We start from the raw sequence: 18,791 nt of genomic DNA, 5'->3' as shown, positions 1-18,791 counted from the left end.
TGCGTCACAACATACCACGCCCACTACCATTGACGCCGCTTGTAACAGTGTGGACAATACAGTACCGGTAATGAAAGATGCCTTCTCTTTGAGTGGCTGTATTTGATCTTAAATCCCGATAAACCAGGAAGATTATGATCAATACTCGTGGATTATATGACTTTTTTGGGGGGTAAACTGACCCTTTCTTATATGAAGTAACAGGTGATTGGAAAACACCTTCTGGCATGGCTGAACAGATGCTAATCACCTCAGATGCTAGCAGGGATACAGAAGCATGCAGCCCATGTGAAGACTTTCCAGAACTAATTGCAAAATACTCCTTATTTACACCACTGCCACCTACGCCGAGTAAGAACCCTCCTACCAAATACAGTGTAGTCGAAACATTTTCTACCAAACCTGACATTCTCAAGGCCATCTTTGAGAAACTGTCCATCTTTGAAAAGACCACAGAGACTAGAGGTTGACCCGGGAGTGAAAATTCATTCCTATCCTCTCAGGGAAAGTGGGGGTGTCGAAAGGAACCATATATGGAGAACTGGGGATTTCGAAACGAGTCTTTTAACACTAGAAGTGCTAGAATTCCATAACTACTAGAATTATATGGTTCCTTTCAAAACCCCAACTTCTTATATGGTTCCTTTCAAAACCCCCACTCCGTTTGACACCCCCACTTTTCCTGAGAGATGCTGTTACGAACCCCGTGGCTTTAAACGTCTAGGGTGGATGGACAAGAGACCCGTAACATAATTCATGCAAATTAGAATCGTGACATGGAACAGCGAGAACAAAAACTACACGACAACCATAAACTACCGTCAAACATAAAATGTTTATTTTTGAACACACGGTAAAGGTTTGGGAAAAAGGGCTGAGCAGGACCCAAGAAATGAAACAATAGTGTAAAAAAAACCTAAACTGATCTTGCCTGCCTCAAGAACCACTAAGCTACTGCTAACCATTCAAAAATACAGTGGGTGGTCCCTCACGTCTAACTAGTGTTTTTAGACAGTTTTCTTCCTACGGGTAATGTATGCCCAAGGGCAACTTGCTTAAATTCCCCTTTTCCCAGAAACACACAACAAAGTTACCAAACAGAGTAACCAGCAAATGAGTGAGTACACAAAACACCACAGTATCCATACTCACATACAGAAAATAGTCTCTAACAAAGTTACCAAACAGAGTAACACGCAAATGAATGAGTACACAAAACGCAGGACACCACAGTATCCATACTCCCATACATAAAATAGTCTCTAACAACAAACACAACTGACCGGCTTTTAAACAATGGGATGTGTGATTGAAAAACCAGAAACAGGTGGTGCAATGCAGAGGAATGTCCACTGATTGGTCCACCTCAGCAATCAGCAGACACCCCAACGACCACCAATCAGGAACATACAGGACACCTGTGATTAGGGCAGAAGGAGAGGAAAAACACAAAAAGACACAGGATACCTGTATCCGTAACAGATGCACTGCACTGAGAGATGACTGATCTGAGAGATGACGTTGCAGCTGGACCCCTCTTCACCTGTCCAGAACTTGACTCAAGAACTTAACTCCCATTCCTGCCAGAATCCCGCGGGACCCACAAGGCCCGCAGGAGTCCTGTTCCTGTATCAACCTCTAACAGACACTACCTCCAAGTCAATGGAATCTCTCTGAGCCACTGTGCAGCAGCTCCTCAGCCAGGTGTCAACTCAAAGCGAAAAAAATACTGACAATGGAAGCTGAAGTACAGAAACTGCAGCAGGTGAATCTCCAGCTGCGACAGAACGTCATCGAAGTCCAGCACCACAGCCGGAGTTGGAAACTGAATGGGGTGAGAGAAGAGGACGTGGTGAACATATGGAGCGTTACCATTGACATCCTAGCACAGTAGCACCCAGGATTCAAGACAAGCTCCTGGACGTCGTCGACGTGGTGCACCACCTGGGAAAGCGAAGGGATGACGGATCTCCGCGACAACCATCATGCGGTTTCACAATGAGAATCTACAGAGATGTCGTATGGAAAGAAACGGAAAGGGGAAAGGGGGATACCTAGTCAGAAGCGAAGGAGTCCAGGTTTCTTGTGGAGAATAAATTACGCATCAAAGAGGCTCTCACTGAAGAGGTTTTAATACAAACTGACAGTGATCGATACATGCCGTTTCTTTAATACAAACTTAAACGAATACACCTGGTGTAATGGGTCAATGATGGTCGGATCCAGAATTGATCTGTTTCTAATTTCTCCCCCACTTTTACAGCAGTAAGTTATAAACATGCTACTTTGACTGATCATAAAATTATATTACTGAAGTTAGAATGTTCTGAAAAATCCAGTGGCATTCGAGGATACTGGAAACTTAATAATTCACTCCTAAATGATCCAGTCTTTACCAAGAGCATGAAGAGCTTAATCAGGGACTTGTTTAATTCAAATGATTTAGAACCAAAGCATGGAAGTAACTGGGAAATATTTCAATTCAAAGTAAGATCTATCTCCATTACACGCAGTAAGGAACTAAAGAAGCAAAAATGTTTGAAAGAAGATGAGCTTAAGAAATGAATGTTATTTTAGAAAAGGATACTCTTTCAGCAGAGGAAGAAACAGATTTGAATACATCTCGAATAGAACTAGATCAAATGTACATTGATTTAGCTAAAGGGGCCTTTATTAGATCTAACATGGGTTGAGGAGGGTGAGAAAAACAAGCAAATTTTTTTTTGCTGTTGAAAAAAGGAACTATAAGAAAACATACCTTGTGTAAAGACCCTAAGATCATGTCTAACTTTGTTCTATGAAATGGGATTAAATGTGAACCATGTCCATGGTCATGTTCCAATTATTGTTCCAAGTCCATATGTGAAACAAGTCTGGTTTCATGAAAGGTCGCCACATCAGCTGTAACATTAGATTTGTTTTAGACTTGATTGATTACGCTGATTCAATTGACTCCGAGGCTATTGCTTTATTCCTCGACTTTTGTAAAGCATTTGATACAATAGAACACAAGTCCCTAATACATTCGTTGTACACTTTTGGTTTCGGTACTAGCTTTGTCTTTGTTATCAATATGTTTTTTAAAGATATTACTAGTTATATTATGATTAATCGTAACACATCTAAAATACTTAATATTCACCGTTGTCTACGGCAGGGTTGCGCTATTTCAGCTTTCTTATTCATTTCAGTTGTAGAATTACTATCTATTAGCATTTTAAACAACCCCGAATTAAAAGGTATTTAAATATTTGGGAAAATAAATAAAAATATCTCAGTTAGCAGATGATACAACTCTGTTTCTAAAAGAAAAGGATCAAGTTTCTATTATACTTAACATTATCAAATCATTCTCTTCAGCTTCTGGTCTGGAACTTAACTTAAATAAATGCTAAATATTGTTCCTACGTAAATCAAATTACCAATCTATTGAGAATATTCCAGTGAAAGATAATGTGAAATATTTAGGGGTGCACATGGCGAAAAACCATATTGTCAATTTCTCTCAGTGATTAAAGAAAACTAAATCCATTTTTAATAACTGGCTCCAGCATGACCTCTCTATTATAGAAAGGGGTTTATTGTCCAAATCAGAGGGTCTGTCACGTGTTGTCTACCCTGCTCTATCCCTATTTGTAGCTGATCAAACCAGCAAGGATAATCAACACAACTTTCCTAGACTTTATATGGAAAAATAAAGAACACAAACTTAAGAAGTCTGTAATATCAAGCTAAAGAGCTGATGATGGGCTTGAAGTAGTAGATTTCATTGATATCAACAATACCTTTAAAGTAAACTGGATAAAAAATATGTACGCTATCTATATAGTACTCTATTCCTTGTCATATTTGTAAGAAATTGAGTGGTCTTACATTTTTGTGGAAGTGCAACTATTCTGCAGTAAAATTACCCATCAAACTGTCCAAATTTCACAAACAAGGCTTTTTAGCCTGGAAACCATGGAAACCATGTTATGTCCACAACTTCTCCCCACACAAAACACTTCTGTGGAACAACAAAGATAATGTTGTTAAAAACAAGTCTTTGTTTTTCGCTAAGTGGTTTGAAAGAACTACTATATTTGTGCTTGATTTATTTGATAAAGAGAATATACTCTCTTATAGAAAGTTCTTAGAAACATATAGCTACCCAATACATTATAAATAATTGAATTCTATAAGCAAAGCAATACCTTCAGGACTTACTCAATTAATTAAATCTCATTTGTGTTTTGGAGAACATACAGTAGATGCACAATTTATGTTAGAAGGTTGCCCCCTGCTGGATACGAACTGTAATAATACATTCTAAAGGGCATGTTTTCACACGAGCAAGATCTTTCCTACAGGGAAATTCTTCTGGAACGCACATATTAATAAAATTGAATGGAAGAAAGCTTGGTTGCTCCCTCATAAATTGTGTATATCAAATCAAGTAAATTCACTTTAAAATCTTGCACAAAATATACCCTTGCAATAACTTATGCCTTTTTTTTGCGATAAGGAAGGGGAAACTATTATACACATTCTTTCTGAGTGTGACTCTGAGAAGTGATTTTGGAGCGAGTTAAGTAATTACAATTGTTATTATATTAGTTATCTAGAGGTTGTAGAGCAGTAGGTGTATCTAGCTGTGTTGTATTAGTTATCTAGGGGTTGAGGGGAGCTGAAGGGTTGGACGAAAGAAAATACAAAAAAAAAGAGAACTAATGTAAAATATATTGTGTCTGTAAAATGTATATAGTTTCAGAACTTTTGTGAAACATCAAAGCATAGTTGAAAAATATATGGCAAACAGAAATCAAAACTGGATGATATTCAGAGTTACAGTGCATTCGGAAAGTATTCAGACCTCTTCCCTTTTTCCACATTTTGTTATGTTACAGCTTATTCTAAAATGGATTAAATTAAATTTTCCCTCATCAATCTACACACAAAGTGAAAACTGTTTTTTTTTTTTTTTTATGTTAGCAAATGTATAAAATATTAAAATCAGAAATACCTTATTACATAAGTATTCAGACCCTTTGCTGTGAGACTCGAAATTGAGCTCAGGTGCATCCTGTTTCAATTCATTATCCTTGAGATGTTTCTACAACTTGATTGGAGTCCACCTATGGTAAATTCAATAGATTGGACATGATTTGATAAGGCACACACCTGTCTATATAAGGTCCCACAGTTGACAGTGCATGTCAGAGCAAGAACCAAGCCACTAGGTCGAAGGAATTGTCCGTAGAGCGTCGAGACAGGATTGTGTCGAGGCACAGATCTGGTGAAGGGTACCAAAACATTTCTGCAGCATTGAAGGTCCCCAAGAACACAATGGCCTCCATCATTCTTTAATGGAAGAAGTTTGGAACCACCAAGACTCTTCCTAGAGCTGACCACCCGGCCAAACTGAGCAATCGGGGGAGAAGGGCATTGGTCAGGGAGGTGACCAAGAACCCGATGGTCATTCTGACAGCGCTCCAGAGTTACTCTGTGGAGATGGGTGAACCTTCCAGAAGGACAACCATCTCTGCAGCACTCTACCAATCAGGCCTTTATGGTAGAGTGGCCAGATGGAAGCCACTCCTCAGTAAAAGGCACATGACAGCCCGCTTGGAGTTTGCCAAAAGACACTTAAAGGTCTCTCAGACCATGAGAAACAAGATTCTCTGGTCTGATGAAATCAAGATTGAACTCTTTGGCCTGAATGCCAAGCGTCACATCTGGAGGAAACCTGGCACCATCCCTTCGGTGAAGCATGGTGGTGGTAGAATCATGCTCTGGGGATGATTCTGAGCGGCAGGGACTGGGAAACTAGTCAGGATTGAGGGAAAGATGAACGGAGTAAAGTACAGAGAGATCCTTGATGAAAACCTGCTCCAGAGCGCTCAGGACCTCAGACTGGGGCGAAGGTTCACCTTCCAACAGGACAACGACCCTAAGAACACAGCCAAGGCAACGCAGGAGTCGCTTCGGGACAAATCTGAATGTCCTTGAGTGGCCCAGCCAGAGCCCGGACTTGAACCCGATCGAACATCTCTGGAGAGCTTGAGAGGATCTGCAGAGAAGAATGTGAGAAACTACCCAAATGCAGGTGTGCCAAGCTTGTAGCGTCATACCCAAGAAGACTCGAGGCTGTAATCGCTGCCAAAGGTGCTTCAACAAAGTACTGAGTAAAGGGTCTGAATACTTATGTAAATGTGATATTTCAGTTTTATAATGTTGTACATTTGCAAAATTTCTAAAAATCTGTTTTTGCTTTGTCATTACGGGGTATTGTGTGTAGATTGTTGAGGGAAAAAACCGATTTAATCCATTTTCGAACAAGGCTGTAACGTAACAAAATTTGGAACAAGTGAAGGGGTCTGAATACTTTCCGAATGCACCGTAGATGGGAAGGGTTGAGGGTAGCTGAAGGATGGGGCTAAAACCAAACGAAAGATAACTAATGTAAAATATACTGTGTCCGTAAAATGTATATAGAATGTATAAGCTGGAAGTAGAAGCCTAAGTGTTGTCCATTAGTTTACTCCAATTAGGGGAGGGATGGTAGGGTTAGGGGAAAATAATCAATAAAAATATATTTAGAAAAAAATATGGGGGATTGGAAATTATGCAGTCAATTACATTGATAGAAGCCACAATCTATCTGCAATATTAAAGCTGATCTACACCCCCCCCAAAAAAAATAAGACCCATGTATTTACAATTAAAGATGTAATATGTTATTATTCAAATGAAAACAAAACTACTGAATTAGTCGTTAATTTCTTAATTCTCTCTGGTACATTTTACATACACAAAAACAAGTATTTGAACCTGTCCCCAAATGCAATATAGTATTACCTGAAATCCAATATTTAATAAAAATGTCTAGAATTAGTCAATAACAAAAAACACAATATATTCTTACAATTCTAACCCCTGACCTTATTCCATTTATTTTATTTGAGGTACTTTAACTTTTGAAACTGTTCTCATCTGGCAAATCATGTGTAGTGATGTGTTGTTATTGTTTATTTTGTTTTACTTTAATGTTATTTTATGTTTCTTTAGAGAAAATCTACTTGTAGTGATGTGCTATGTTTTTGTTTTGTTTTTGTATTGTAATTTTAAATGTAATAAAATATATGTTTATTTTTTAAGGTGGTGAAAAAGCGAGGGGATTCAATTAATCTTGCCCGGGCGCCCGTGTAGGCGTGTTTTGCAGCGGGTGAAAGTTCATTTTGGAACCGGGCTGCCTCCCTGGCGTGAACCAGCTGCCCTGTTCAAACCCCAATGCGAAATAGGCTCAAAACAAAGTGACGTAGTATCACGTGTAGTAATGGGTAGGATTCTGTGTTTTCACATGCAAAAGTGATTGCTTTTGAGCTTTATCTGCCTTTCCATGAATGAGAGTTAGAATTTTCTAACATATATTTTATGGATAAGAGATGTGTCCCTGGACGAAGCACCATTCTGCCTTGTTGACAAAATGACAGAGCGGCATAGATTACTGTTCGATTTGAGAAGGGCACTCCACCCTTTGCCCGGTGCCCAGCGGATCAGCATAATCGAATCCGCCCAATTATCCATACAACGTGAAAATGTATTTGGCTTCATACATAAAAACAGACATTAAAGACATTGGAACTTTGGCGACTAGTAAATATTGTTTAATCCTCCCGCTTTGGGCTGGATGAGTCAATGTGTAGTTCATACATGCATAATCTATGAGCAGAATTACTGTTTTACCTAAATTTGCCACGCAATCCCTAGTTTGAAAGCTAACATTACTGCCTTCAGGAAGCATAAAACAAGCCGGTGTGAATTTACCAGTTGTTATGATGGGTTTCTCGGGAATCAAGTAATTAAGAATGTAAGGATATACTTAGACACTATGTAGAAAGTTAATGCAAATTGTCACGCCCTGGCTCGGGGGACTCTCGTATGTTGAGCCAGGGTGTTAGTTTCTATGTTTTGTGTTGTAGGTTGTGGGTCTGGTTTTGCTTTTCTATGTTGGCCAGGGTGGCTCCCAATCAGAGACGGCTGTAGCTCGTTGTCTCTGATTGGGAGTCATACTTAGGTAGCCGTTTGGCATTCATTATTTGTGGTTTCTTGTTCTTATTTGGTTTGTGTTAAACCGTAGACATCACGTTATCGTCTGTTGTTTTGATCGTGTGATCATTCATTAATAAATATGTTCACCTTCAACGCTGCGCATTGGTCCTCCTCCTTAGACGATCGTGACAGAAGAAACCACCTCGACTGGATCAAGCAGCGTGACGAGGAGAGAGGATGGACTTGGGAGGAGATGAGTGCGAGTCTGGCAAGAGGGATGGAGGCCTTGGCTACGGGTAGGAGTGAAGCCCATACATTTTTTAGGGGGGGGCTAACGCCGTGGACGACGGGGCAGCAGGAGGCCGCCAGGTTACGGGAGTCACTGGTCACCAGGGGGAGGGAGGATGTAGAGGCACGGCGAGAGGTACTGGCGTGTGTTGCCAGTCCGGTCCGGCCTGTTCCTGATCCCCACGTAGGGCCAGTGGTGTGTGTTCCCAGTACGGTCCGGCCTGTTCCTGCCACTCGCACCAAGTCAGTGGTGCGCCCGTCAGCCCGGCTCGGCCCGTTCCTGCTCCCCGCACAAGTCAGTGGTGCGCCGTCAGCCCGGCTCGGCCCGTTCCTGCTCCCCGCACCAAGTCAGTGGTGCGTTTCGTCAACCGGCTCGGCCCGTTCCTGCTCCCGCACCAAGTCAGTGGTGCGTTTCGTCAGCCCGGCTCGGCCCGTTCCTGCTCCCCGCACCAAGTCAGTGGTGCGCTTCGTCAGCCCGGCTCGGCCCGTTCCTGCTCCCCGCACCAAGTCAGTGGTGCGCTTCGTCAGCCCGGCTCGGCCCGCTCCTGCTCCCCGCACCAAGTCAGGGGTGGGTGCGTTTCGTCAGCCCGGCTCTGGCCGTCCCTGCTCCCCACACCAAGCCAGTTATGTGCGTCGTCAGTCCGGCACAGCCCGTGCCTGTTCCACTGGTGCCTGGTTCGGCACGGGTCAGCTGCTTCACGCCGGAGCTAGAGCACTCCGCTCCACCAGTGTGCAGTCCAGCTCCGGTCAGCAGGGCCAGACCGGACCAGGGGTACTTTGGGGGGTTAGAGAGCGAGTGGGGATCATGCCCGGAGCCGGATCCGCCTCCTAGGCGGAGTGCCCACCCGGTCCCTCCCCTGTTGTGTTTGGTTGGCGCGGTCGGAGTCCGCGCCTTTAGGGGGGGGTACTGTCACGCCCTGGCTCGGGGGACTCTCGTATGTTGAGCCAGGGTGTTAGTTTCTATGTTTTGTGTTGTAGGTTGTGGGTCTGGTTTTGCTTTTCTATGTTGGCCAGGGTGGCTCCCAATCAGAGACGGCTGTAGCTCGTTGTCTCTGATTGGGAGTCATACTTAGGTAGCCATTTGGCATTCATTATTTGTGGTTTCTTGTTCTTATTTGGTTTGTGTTAAACCGTAGACATCACGTTATCGTCTGTTGTTTTGATCGTGTGATCATTCATTAATAAATATGTTCACCTTCAACGCTGCGCATTGGTCCTCCTCCTTAGACGATCGTGACACAAATGTTTTATTAGTCGGTACCGGGTTCGATACAACAAGGACAGAGCTTTGCCTCTTGCTGTTTCGAACTGACTCGAACAAATAGTTACTCTCCCTTATATACAGTTGAAGTCGGAAGTTTACATACACTTAGGTTGGAGTCATTAAAACTCGTTTTCCAACCACTCCACACATTTCTTGTTAACAAACTATAGTTTTGGCAAGTCGGTTAGGACATCTACTTTGTGCATGACACAAGTAATTTTTCCAACAATTGTTTACAGACAGATTATTTCACTTATAATTCACTATATCACAATTCCAGTGGGTCAGAAGTTTACATACACTAAGTGACTGTGTCTTTAAACAGCTTGGAAAATTCCAGAAAATGATGTCATGGCTTTAGAAGCTTCTGCTAATTGACATAATTTGAGTCAATTGGAGGTGTACCTGTGGATGTATTTCAAGGCCTACATTCAAACTTCGTGCCTCTTTGCTTGACATCATGGGAAAATCAAAAGAAATCAGCCAAGACCTCAGACATTTTTTTGTAGACCTCCACAAGTCTGGTTCATCCTTGGGAGCAATTTCCAAATGCCTGAAGGTACCACGTTCATCTGTACAAACAATAGTACACAAGTATAAACACCATGGGACCACACAGCCGTTATACCGCTTAGGAAGGAGACGCGGTCTGTCTCCTAGAGATGAACGTACTTTGGTGCGAAAAGTGCAAATCAATCCCAGAACAACAGCAGAGGACCTTGTGAAGATGCTGGGGAAAACAGGTACACGTTTACCTATATCCACAGTAAAACAAGTCCTATATCGACATAACCTGAAAGGCCGCTCAGCAAGGAAGAAGCCACTGCTCCAAAACCACCATAAAAAAGCCAGACTACGGTTTGCAACTCACATGGGGACAAAGATTGTACTTTTTTGAGAGATGTCCTCTGGTCTGATGAAACAAAAATATAACTGTTTGGCCATAATGACCATTGTTATGTTTGGAGGAAAAAGGGCGTTGTTTGCAAGCCGAAAAACACCATGAAGTACGGGGGTGGAAGCATCATGCTGTGGGGGTGCTTTGCTGCAGGAGGGACTGGTGCACTTCACAAAATAGATGGCATCATGAGGAAGGAAAAGTATGTGGATATATTGAAGCAACATCTCAAGACATCAGTCAGGAAGTTAAAGCTTGGTTGCAAATGGGTCTTCCAAATGGACAATGACCCCAAGCATACTTCCAATGTTGTGGCAAAATGGCTTAAGGACAACAAAGTCAAGGTATTGGAGTGGCCATCACAAAGCCCTGACCTCAATGCTATAGAAAAGTTGTGGGCAGAACTGAAAAGGCGTGTGCGAGCAAGGAGGCCTACAAACCTGACTCAGTTACACCAGCTCTGTCAGGAGGAATGGGCCAAAATTCACCCAACTTATTGTGGGAAGCTTGTGGAAGGCTACCCGAAACGTTTGACCCAAGTTAAACCATTTAAAGGCAATGCTACCAAATACTAATTGAGTGTATGTAAACTTCTGACCCACTGGGAATGTGATGAAAGAAATAAAAGCTGAAATAAATAATTCTCTCTACTATTATTCTGACATTTCACATTCTTAAAATAAAGTGGTGATCCAAACTGACCTAAGACAGGGAATTTTTACTAGGATTAAATGTCAGTAATTGTGAAAAACTGGGTTTTAATGTATTTAGCTAAGGTGTATGTAAACTTCCGACTTCAGCTGTACCCTCTGTTTACCAGTTTCTTCAAGCACATCTGGTAACCCTCCATGGGCACTACCTTCTTTGATGCTATTACCCTTTACCCCCAAGCCATATATCCTGTCCAACTATTATTCCAAGATCAACCTCAGTAATCTCCTTTGACATAAGGAATGCGGACTCTGTGGCACCAAGTCACTTATCTGCTAACTCTACCTTGGTTTCCCACAACACTATAAAAACCTTATATCACCAGTGCACACAGGTGTTGTATCGAGGTGCCTGCCGACTTGACCGGTAGCATAGTAGCCTTCATGCTAAATATTATAATATTATTAACCATCTTGGATGTATGTCCACCTTAGCCACTGCCTGCCGAGTACTATTTTCCCGCAGTTCTGTTAACGTTATTGCGAGGGAAGTAGTAGCTTGTTAGTGTAGCCAACCCAACTCTCGCGTGGTGTGTAGTCGAGTCACCCGCTCAGTCTGCGGACCGCAGATAGACTCTATTCTGCAATATACCAAAGGTAGCACACCACATTATCTTACAACTTATTCAATAATTTAAATAATTTAATTTAATTAACTTTTAATAACTTCTGCCATAATAGCCTATTTATTTTTTGTAGCTAGTTAATTTTGAGGTAATGTCCGCTTTGGTGCTGTTGACCTAAACATTTGCTACTAGAGGGATTTCAGGTTCACAGTAAACCTAATTTTAGCTCAGTTCAGTTTATGGGCTTTACAAGAATTTGTCTCACGTTCTTGTGAACAGAGTTTAAAAAATACAAAAATGCCTTTTGATTTGATAATCAAAAAAAGTCTAGGCTCCAGCCAGATACAACAGTAAATTGAAAACTGTAGTATAGTAGGCCTACGCAAACAATAAAGGCCAAACTCCAAAGGCTTTCTGACAACACGATGGCAGGTGGGAACGAGTGACACTACACTCCAAAGGCTTACTTCCATTGTGGTCCTTCTGACAACACGAAGGCATGTGGAAAGAGTGACACTACAATTTGCAAACAATAACAACAACACTAATGACTATTATAACATTATTAACAATAGAAAAATACAGAGGTACCCGTTAATGGTTCACTTCTAGAAAAGATGCCCCTAATCAATCAGCCATGAATATTCTCAACCAATTTTATATGTACAGTCAGGTCCTAAATTATCGGCACCCTTAATAAAGATGCGCAAAAAATACATATATGTGAAAATGCTACCAACATTGAAACTAATACTAAACAAGACATCGGGAGATATGGACTTGATTCCCATCTGCTTTTTTTTGGTGTTTAAACCACTGATACACTTTATAAAACTGTATTGGCATCTGTTGAGAAGACATTGTGTCACAAATATTACTCAGCAACAAAATAATTTACTGTCTGCATCAGCTGCAGCAACTATTCAGAATGGTTAAGGGTCAGCCACCATCTTATCTGTTGTCCTCCATGACGATGGTTCTCCTTGGGTAGGTGTCTACTTCCACGAAGATGTAGCGAAACTCAAATTTTCCAGTTTCAGGGTTCTGTCAAAAGAGGACAAGCACGTTAAACTTTTATCACAACTTAAACAGTCTCTATGCAGATTAGCCAAATCTTTAAAAATGAAAATTGAGTTAAAGATCAACCAGATAAATGACACATGAAAGAAAGACAAAATACTACGTAAATAGTATGTCTAACCTCTTTGGATTCTGTGTGCACCGTTCCCTGATGGCCTGGTTCTTCTCCTTCAATGTAGAACTTCAGTCTCATGTGCTTTAGTCCATCCTTCATGTACTCTACATGACTGAAGAAAATATGCTAGTAATCACACTGACGAAAGTCACAGTCTGTTTAATACAGTAATTTTGTATTCCTAGTGTCTGAAGAAAGACCATAATGGTAAAAAAAAACTAATTATCTCACCTGACTTGTTGTCTTCTACCACGACGAGACGTCTCACCAAAGCACTTGTTTGGCTCCCTAAACACTCCAATCACCTGCGGTTTTACCAAGATGATAGAAGAGCGCAATCAGCTTTACACCATATTGCTTTAACATACCCTTTGTTTTCAGATAAGTGCAGATGCAGAAAAGGAGACGAGGGAAGGAGACCAGAAGAGGAGGCAACAAGACTAATGAGATGTTGATGGTTGATGTTGTCTTTAACTCAGTGCTCTTATATTCAAGACACATTCCTGCAAAAGGCCAATACATAAACTAACTGAACTGAAATGCAGACCAAGACTAGATTGTTTTGTTGATGTTATGTTTCTGTGCTCGTTATAATCTCACCTCTGGGTGTAACCTTGCTTTATTGAAGGCTTTGCTGTAGACCTTGCTGGGGCTGGAGGAGGAGAAGAGCTCCTGGAACACCTGAGAACAAAACACACAGGTGTCAACAGGTAGGAGCAGTACTGTCTTTCAATCAGATTACATCAATTAATGTTTCAATATCATATTCTGGAAGTTGTGGATTCACCAGTCACTCCAAATCCGACGAGCACAACTACGAGATAGGTGAGGTCTTTGCCAGCTTCCTTCACTGTTGAGAGGGCGAGAAACTATGATTTAGTATACCCTTCTAGTTCTAAACTCTGATAACTGAAGCAAAAGATGACGCATGCCAATGTCAACACTTCCAATAGTTTGGTCTCTTCCATTCTTATTTTGCAACAAGTGTGATCATAGCCAAAAACAAAGCCACTGATTCTGTCCAGTTAGTGGCTGATTGATTGACAATACGTTCCTGTGTTTGACAAGCTTACCTTTAGGTGCAGTAGAAGGTCCTCGCCCAGGTGCTGACACCTGTCCACCTTCCTTCTCTTCTTCTTTACTTCTCAACCTTGTGTCGATTGGAAATGCTTCGATTCTGTGTACAAAATATAGCGCTCACAACAGGTGAGCTATCTGCTAATATAATGTCCCTGACAGGTCCCAGTGAATTATATCAAAGAGAATGCTGTGTTGGATGAAATAGACATCACAGAAATATCACAGAGTTTTTGAAACATGTATATTTTAAAACATGTATATTCTCTTTGATAATATGGTCACTTATTCTAGACTAGGGTATGGTGCCACCAGTGGAGGTTGGTGTCGTTTAAGATGAGGGAGGATGATTTTTTCTTCTTTTCATGAGCATGGCCTTATTTCTATTACAGCATATTGGATGACTGTCATTCATATTCCATTCACCCAGTTCAATGTAACAGCGATAGGTTTAGGCTACTACATGATACTCTAATTTTCCCTATGCCCATCATGAGGTTGCTGCAATCTAGCCTATGAATGAAAGTTTACAAGTAGGTGCACACAGGTCGAGAGAAAATGTTGAGGTGACAGACAGTGACACATGGACAGACAGTGACACATTCAAAACGGCCTTGCACACTCTTGCCTGCTTCTAGCTGATCTAGGGTGTAATCATTGGTGCAACAGTTGCAAACGAGAGTTTCTATTGGAGAAATTCAAGTATGTTTATCCCCGTTTTGTTCCGTTTGCTTTCGTTTAAGAAACGTTTTTCAACAGAATCATGTGAATCAATACACCCCTGATCACACATAAACACAGTTCACTTTCATAGCAGCCATGTTGTATTCCTTCTTGCATCTATGCGCTCTCCTCCTCTCACCTTTTCCCTTCGCTTGTGGACTTCAGTGCACAACACATCAGCTGTATGTGACCAGGCGAAAAAACCTTTCCAGCCCAAACCATGTCATAACCGCTACACACAGCTTACATCGTTCTCACCATATCAGCTAAAGTAACATCATAGTCAACATAGCTAATAGAACTAACGTGTTACTAAACCCGCTACAATCATGCAGTAACGTTACAGTGTACAGTCAGTAAGCAGTTTAGCACTTACACCAGCGGGCCCCGGTGGCAATAAATTAGTCAAACCAAAAGCTTACCTTGACTTGGAAGAGTTCTAGTGTTGTGTTGGAAAGTCATAGCCAGCTAGCTAACAACGCATCCCTCTATTTGAGCAGGGTGTTTGAGTAAGCTAAACTAGCTAGTTGCGTTTGCTCGCTAAGTAAGTGAAACTGAAAAAAAAAAAAATCTAAATCTCTCTCTATCGCTCTTGCTTCTACTTCATTTTGACTATTGTCTTTCTCTATCTTTGAGTAAACTACTCACCACATTTTATGCACTACAGTGCTAGCTAGCTGTAGCTTATGCTTTCAGTGCTAGATTCATTATATGATCCTTTGATTGGGTGGCCAACATGTCAGTTTATGCTGCAAGAGCTCTGATAGGTTGGAGGGCATCCTCCAGAAGTCGCCATAATTACTGTGGAAGTCTGTGGAAGGGGGTGAGAACCATGAGCCTCCTAGGTTTTGTATTGAAGTCATTGTACCCAGAGGAGGACGGAAGCTAGCTGTCCTCCGGCTACACCATGGTGCTACCCTACAGAGTGCTGTTGAGGCTACTGTAGACCTTCATTGCAAAACAGTGTGTTTTAATCAATTATTTAGTATAGTTTTATCTAAAAAGGATACCTTTTAAAATGTTTTACAATAAAATAAAATTCACTGAGGAGGTTAGTCCTCCCCTTCCTCCTCTGAGGAGCCTCCACTGTGCCCCTTTTAGCCTACAACCTTACAACAAGGTGTCACAAGTGTGAGCCTATGTTGTTCATGGACAGGAACAAATGAATATAACTTTCCAATACAAACTCAGCAAGACTCTATGAGATTTAGTATCAGTTTATTGAAAACATTCTGTCCAGCATTTCTTTAATGTGTTACCAAACAAAGTAGAGATCTCAGCAAACAGATGGGTCTCAGACATATTCTGAAAGACAGGAAACAAAATATTGATGTTAATGCAAAGAAGGCCTAAGGCTATGGGTCAATCAAGGGATTATGTAGTAGCCTAATTCATGATCAGTTATTGAGCACACTTTTCTTACTGTAGCCTAGTGTGCATAGACAAGCCACGAATACAACCGTTCCCAATGTTTAGGTTCCTAGTTCAAAATCTGACTTGGAATTCTCAAAACTGGGAAAATCAATTTGATTACTTCCTGATGAGGCCTGTGGCTGCCATAGAAATGACCTATTACCTCCCAATGTCCCATTTCAGTCCTCAGAAAGCACCAACATGGAGACCCTTCCTGTCCAGTGGATTGGAACACTATGAAGTTTATGCCCTTATGACATCACAACATTCTGTGGGGTGTGAAACTCTGTCCGGGGAAAGAACTTGAGCCCTAATTGAGGGAAGGAAACATAACAGCGATACAGTGGGTTTCCAGATGGGATTTCAGGACCAACATGGCGTCCTCACACGTTTGATGTTAAATACAAATCAAATAAAACGTTTCAAAGAACAGGGTCAGGTTTTCAGTCCATGGACAATGTACATTTAAGGTATTTATTTTTCATTTAAAGTTTCAGTCCAGTATCCGAAAGTATCAGCATGTGTCTCTGGCTTTACAATCTCAGTCATTTAAGGAACACCAACAGGGCATATCACTGCTGTCATCCAAACAAAACAAGCCAACGCATACACAAAACAATTATTCATTTTTTTCTTATCACAACACTCTAAATTGGTTTTGTCGCTCAATGCAACAGTTCTCTCAAGATGCATGAGGGAGATTCATGTTAATTCCATAAGTTTTCAAACTTGGCAAGATGCAGAAGAATGATGCATCTTTCTGAAGTATCTGTAGAGACACGAAAACACTATTATTAGCCTACTCATAGTCCACAATTACTGCAACTCTGTTCTCTCTCACTTGTTTGAGACAGCTTCAATTGGATTCGTAAAAAAAAAAAAAAAGAACTAATAAGAATGTTAATCTGAAACAAACTATATAACTAAATGTATTACAGTTTGATATGATGTAACTTTACCTCTCTGTCGTCATCCTGAAGTTTAATTAAAACAGATGACTATGTAAATCAAATGAGACCCTATAGCAGGGTTCTTCAATTCCGGTCCTGGAGGGCCGAAACACTTCTGTTTTTTATTTCTACCTGGTAGTTAATTGCACTCACCTGGTGTCCCAGGTCTGAATTAGCCCCTGATTAGAAGGAGAGGATGAAAAACAGAGGTGTTTCGGCCCTCCGGGACCGGAATTGAAGAACCCTGCCCTATAGCAATAAATAACACATTCCAATATAAAGTAGGGCTATTTTCTGTATGTTGCCTACAGGGTTAAGACATGTACTGTTATTTTTGCAGTCTCTGTGTGTGTGTTTACATAGCATTTGATTTACATTCCCTTAAGTTTTAAATTACAGTAATACAATAACAGCACGACTAGCTGTGTCTAAATGAAGTGAACACGAAACATGAACTGAACACATAAAACACACAAAGTACCATTACTGAAAGAACAAACACATTAACATACACAACAGCAAAGCAGAAAACTGAGCAAGCATGTCCACTTAAACTAAAGATAGATGTATTGCTGGGATGTTGAAGGTGTCGGCATAGTTGCAAGGATGTAGTGCAGACAATAACATCTTGTCATTGTCAACACCGTCAACAACTTACTGATAATGTTTACGTGAGAGTGGACTGGAATTACATTGTACGATAGAGTGGAGATCAAAATGTTTTGATTCAGTATAGTCTTGGTGTGGCTAAATGGTGTGTCTTAATGGTGTCCATTTGTGAGTGTGTGTGTGCATGTTTGTGTGTGCGTGTGTGTGTGTGTGTTTGCAACTATTTGCATTTATATTTTGTAAAATGTTACCTAGTAGAAAAGTTAACGCCGGTAGAAAAGTCTGAGTATTAAGATGACAGGCTACTAAAAGAGGGTGTGACAAATGAACCAAAACTAAATAGTTTTTTGTCAACTACATTTTGAAATAATATATATTTGTGAGAGGAAATGTTAAAGGTTAGTTTTGCGTTGGCATTTATTTGACATTTAATTTAGTCTAATTGGCATTCAATCAATTAATACCACCAATAATACTTTTATGGATGGATTTCCTTTGTTTATATTATAGTGAACTTATTTATAATTGAGATGCATGTATTGTGTTAGTGGATGACTTAACTTTCAATCAAGATGTTAGATTGATAATTTTTCAATGGATATAAAAAGCATGCACAAGACATACCATTGCATTTTCAATTCTCATAGAAAATAATTTGATTTTGCTTATTCAGAAAAGGCTACATAACACTGGGGTTAGTTACTGCGTGATCACCTAAATATTACCAGTAAATGTTATTATTACAGATGGGGTTATTGCAGAAGGGGTTCTGATCACTATAGTCCTCGTTATTGATGATACATTTGAGCAACAAAAGTGTTTCTCACAATGCATTCATCCAAAAATGTTTAGTTTGATAATAATGCACCTTCTTAATGGACATTCAATAAGATTACAAAATCTGACTTGACAATGTAGGATGAGAGTAGGAGCCTTGACAATGTAGGATGAGAGTAGGAGCCTACTTCAATTCAAGTTTCAAGACTTTCAAGCCAGTCTGTATTTAGGCAGTTGTTTTCATCTCTGTAGCTACTTTCTTCCAGTTTGTTACATGTTACATATTCTCT

General features: G+C 40.7%; 2 protein-coding genes across 4 annotated transcripts in view; both read right to left on the bottom strand.

The window, feature by feature from the left end:
* Positions 1-12,708: 12,708 nt before the first annotated feature.
* On the bottom strand, positions 12,709-13,453 carry LOC121570188 (mitochondrial import inner membrane translocase subunit Tim21-like). Its single transcript, XM_041881680.1, has 4 exons — positions 13,373-13,453; positions 13,184-13,257; positions 12,959-13,064; positions 12,709-12,801 (listed from the first exon to the last, which is right to left on the bottom strand). The coding sequence occupies exons 1-4, from the start codon at positions 13,451-13,453 to the stop codon at positions 12,709-12,711; spliced, it is 354 nt and encodes a 117-aa protein (XP_041737614.1).
* Positions 13,454-15,953: 2,500 nt separating this feature from the next.
* Positions 15,954-18,791, bottom strand: part of LOC121569348 (neuropilin and tolloid-like protein 1) — a 160,862-nt gene continuing 158,024 nt past the window's right edge. For 2 of the 3 annotated variants that reach the window (XM_041880233.1, XM_041880231.1), the window contains exon 11: positions 15,954-16,934. The gene's annotated coding sequence lies outside the window, so the exon portion shown is untranslated. The remainder of the gene's footprint in view (positions 16,935-18,791) is intronic. The other variant, XM_041880232.2, reaches the window with a different exon arrangement.

The sequence above is a fragment of the Coregonus clupeaformis genome, chromosome 7 (assembly GCF_020615455.1).
Source record: "Coregonus clupeaformis isolate EN_2021a chromosome 7, ASM2061545v1, whole genome shotgun sequence".
Classification (NCBI taxonomy): domain Eukaryota; kingdom Metazoa; phylum Chordata; class Actinopteri; order Salmoniformes; family Salmonidae; genus Coregonus; species Coregonus clupeaformis.
This window is presented reverse-complemented; position numbering and strand designations above follow the sequence as displayed.

What these genes read in the sequence shown, in the direction of transcription:
- LOC121570188 (XM_041881680.1), bottom strand. Translation starts at nt 13,453, where the DNA reads ATGTGTCTTGAATATAAGAGCACTGAGTTAAAGACAACATCAACCATC. An exon ending in TCTTGTTGCCTCCTCTTCTG is followed by an intron (nt 13,258 to 13,372) that starts GTCTCCTTCCCT and finishes GTAAAACCGCAG; the next exon opens with GTGATTGGAGTGTTTAGGGA. An exon ending in TGCACACAGAATCCAAAGAG is followed by an intron (nt 12,802 to 12,958) that starts GTTAGACATACT and finishes CTCTTTTGACAG; the next exon opens with AACCCTGAAACTGGAAAATT.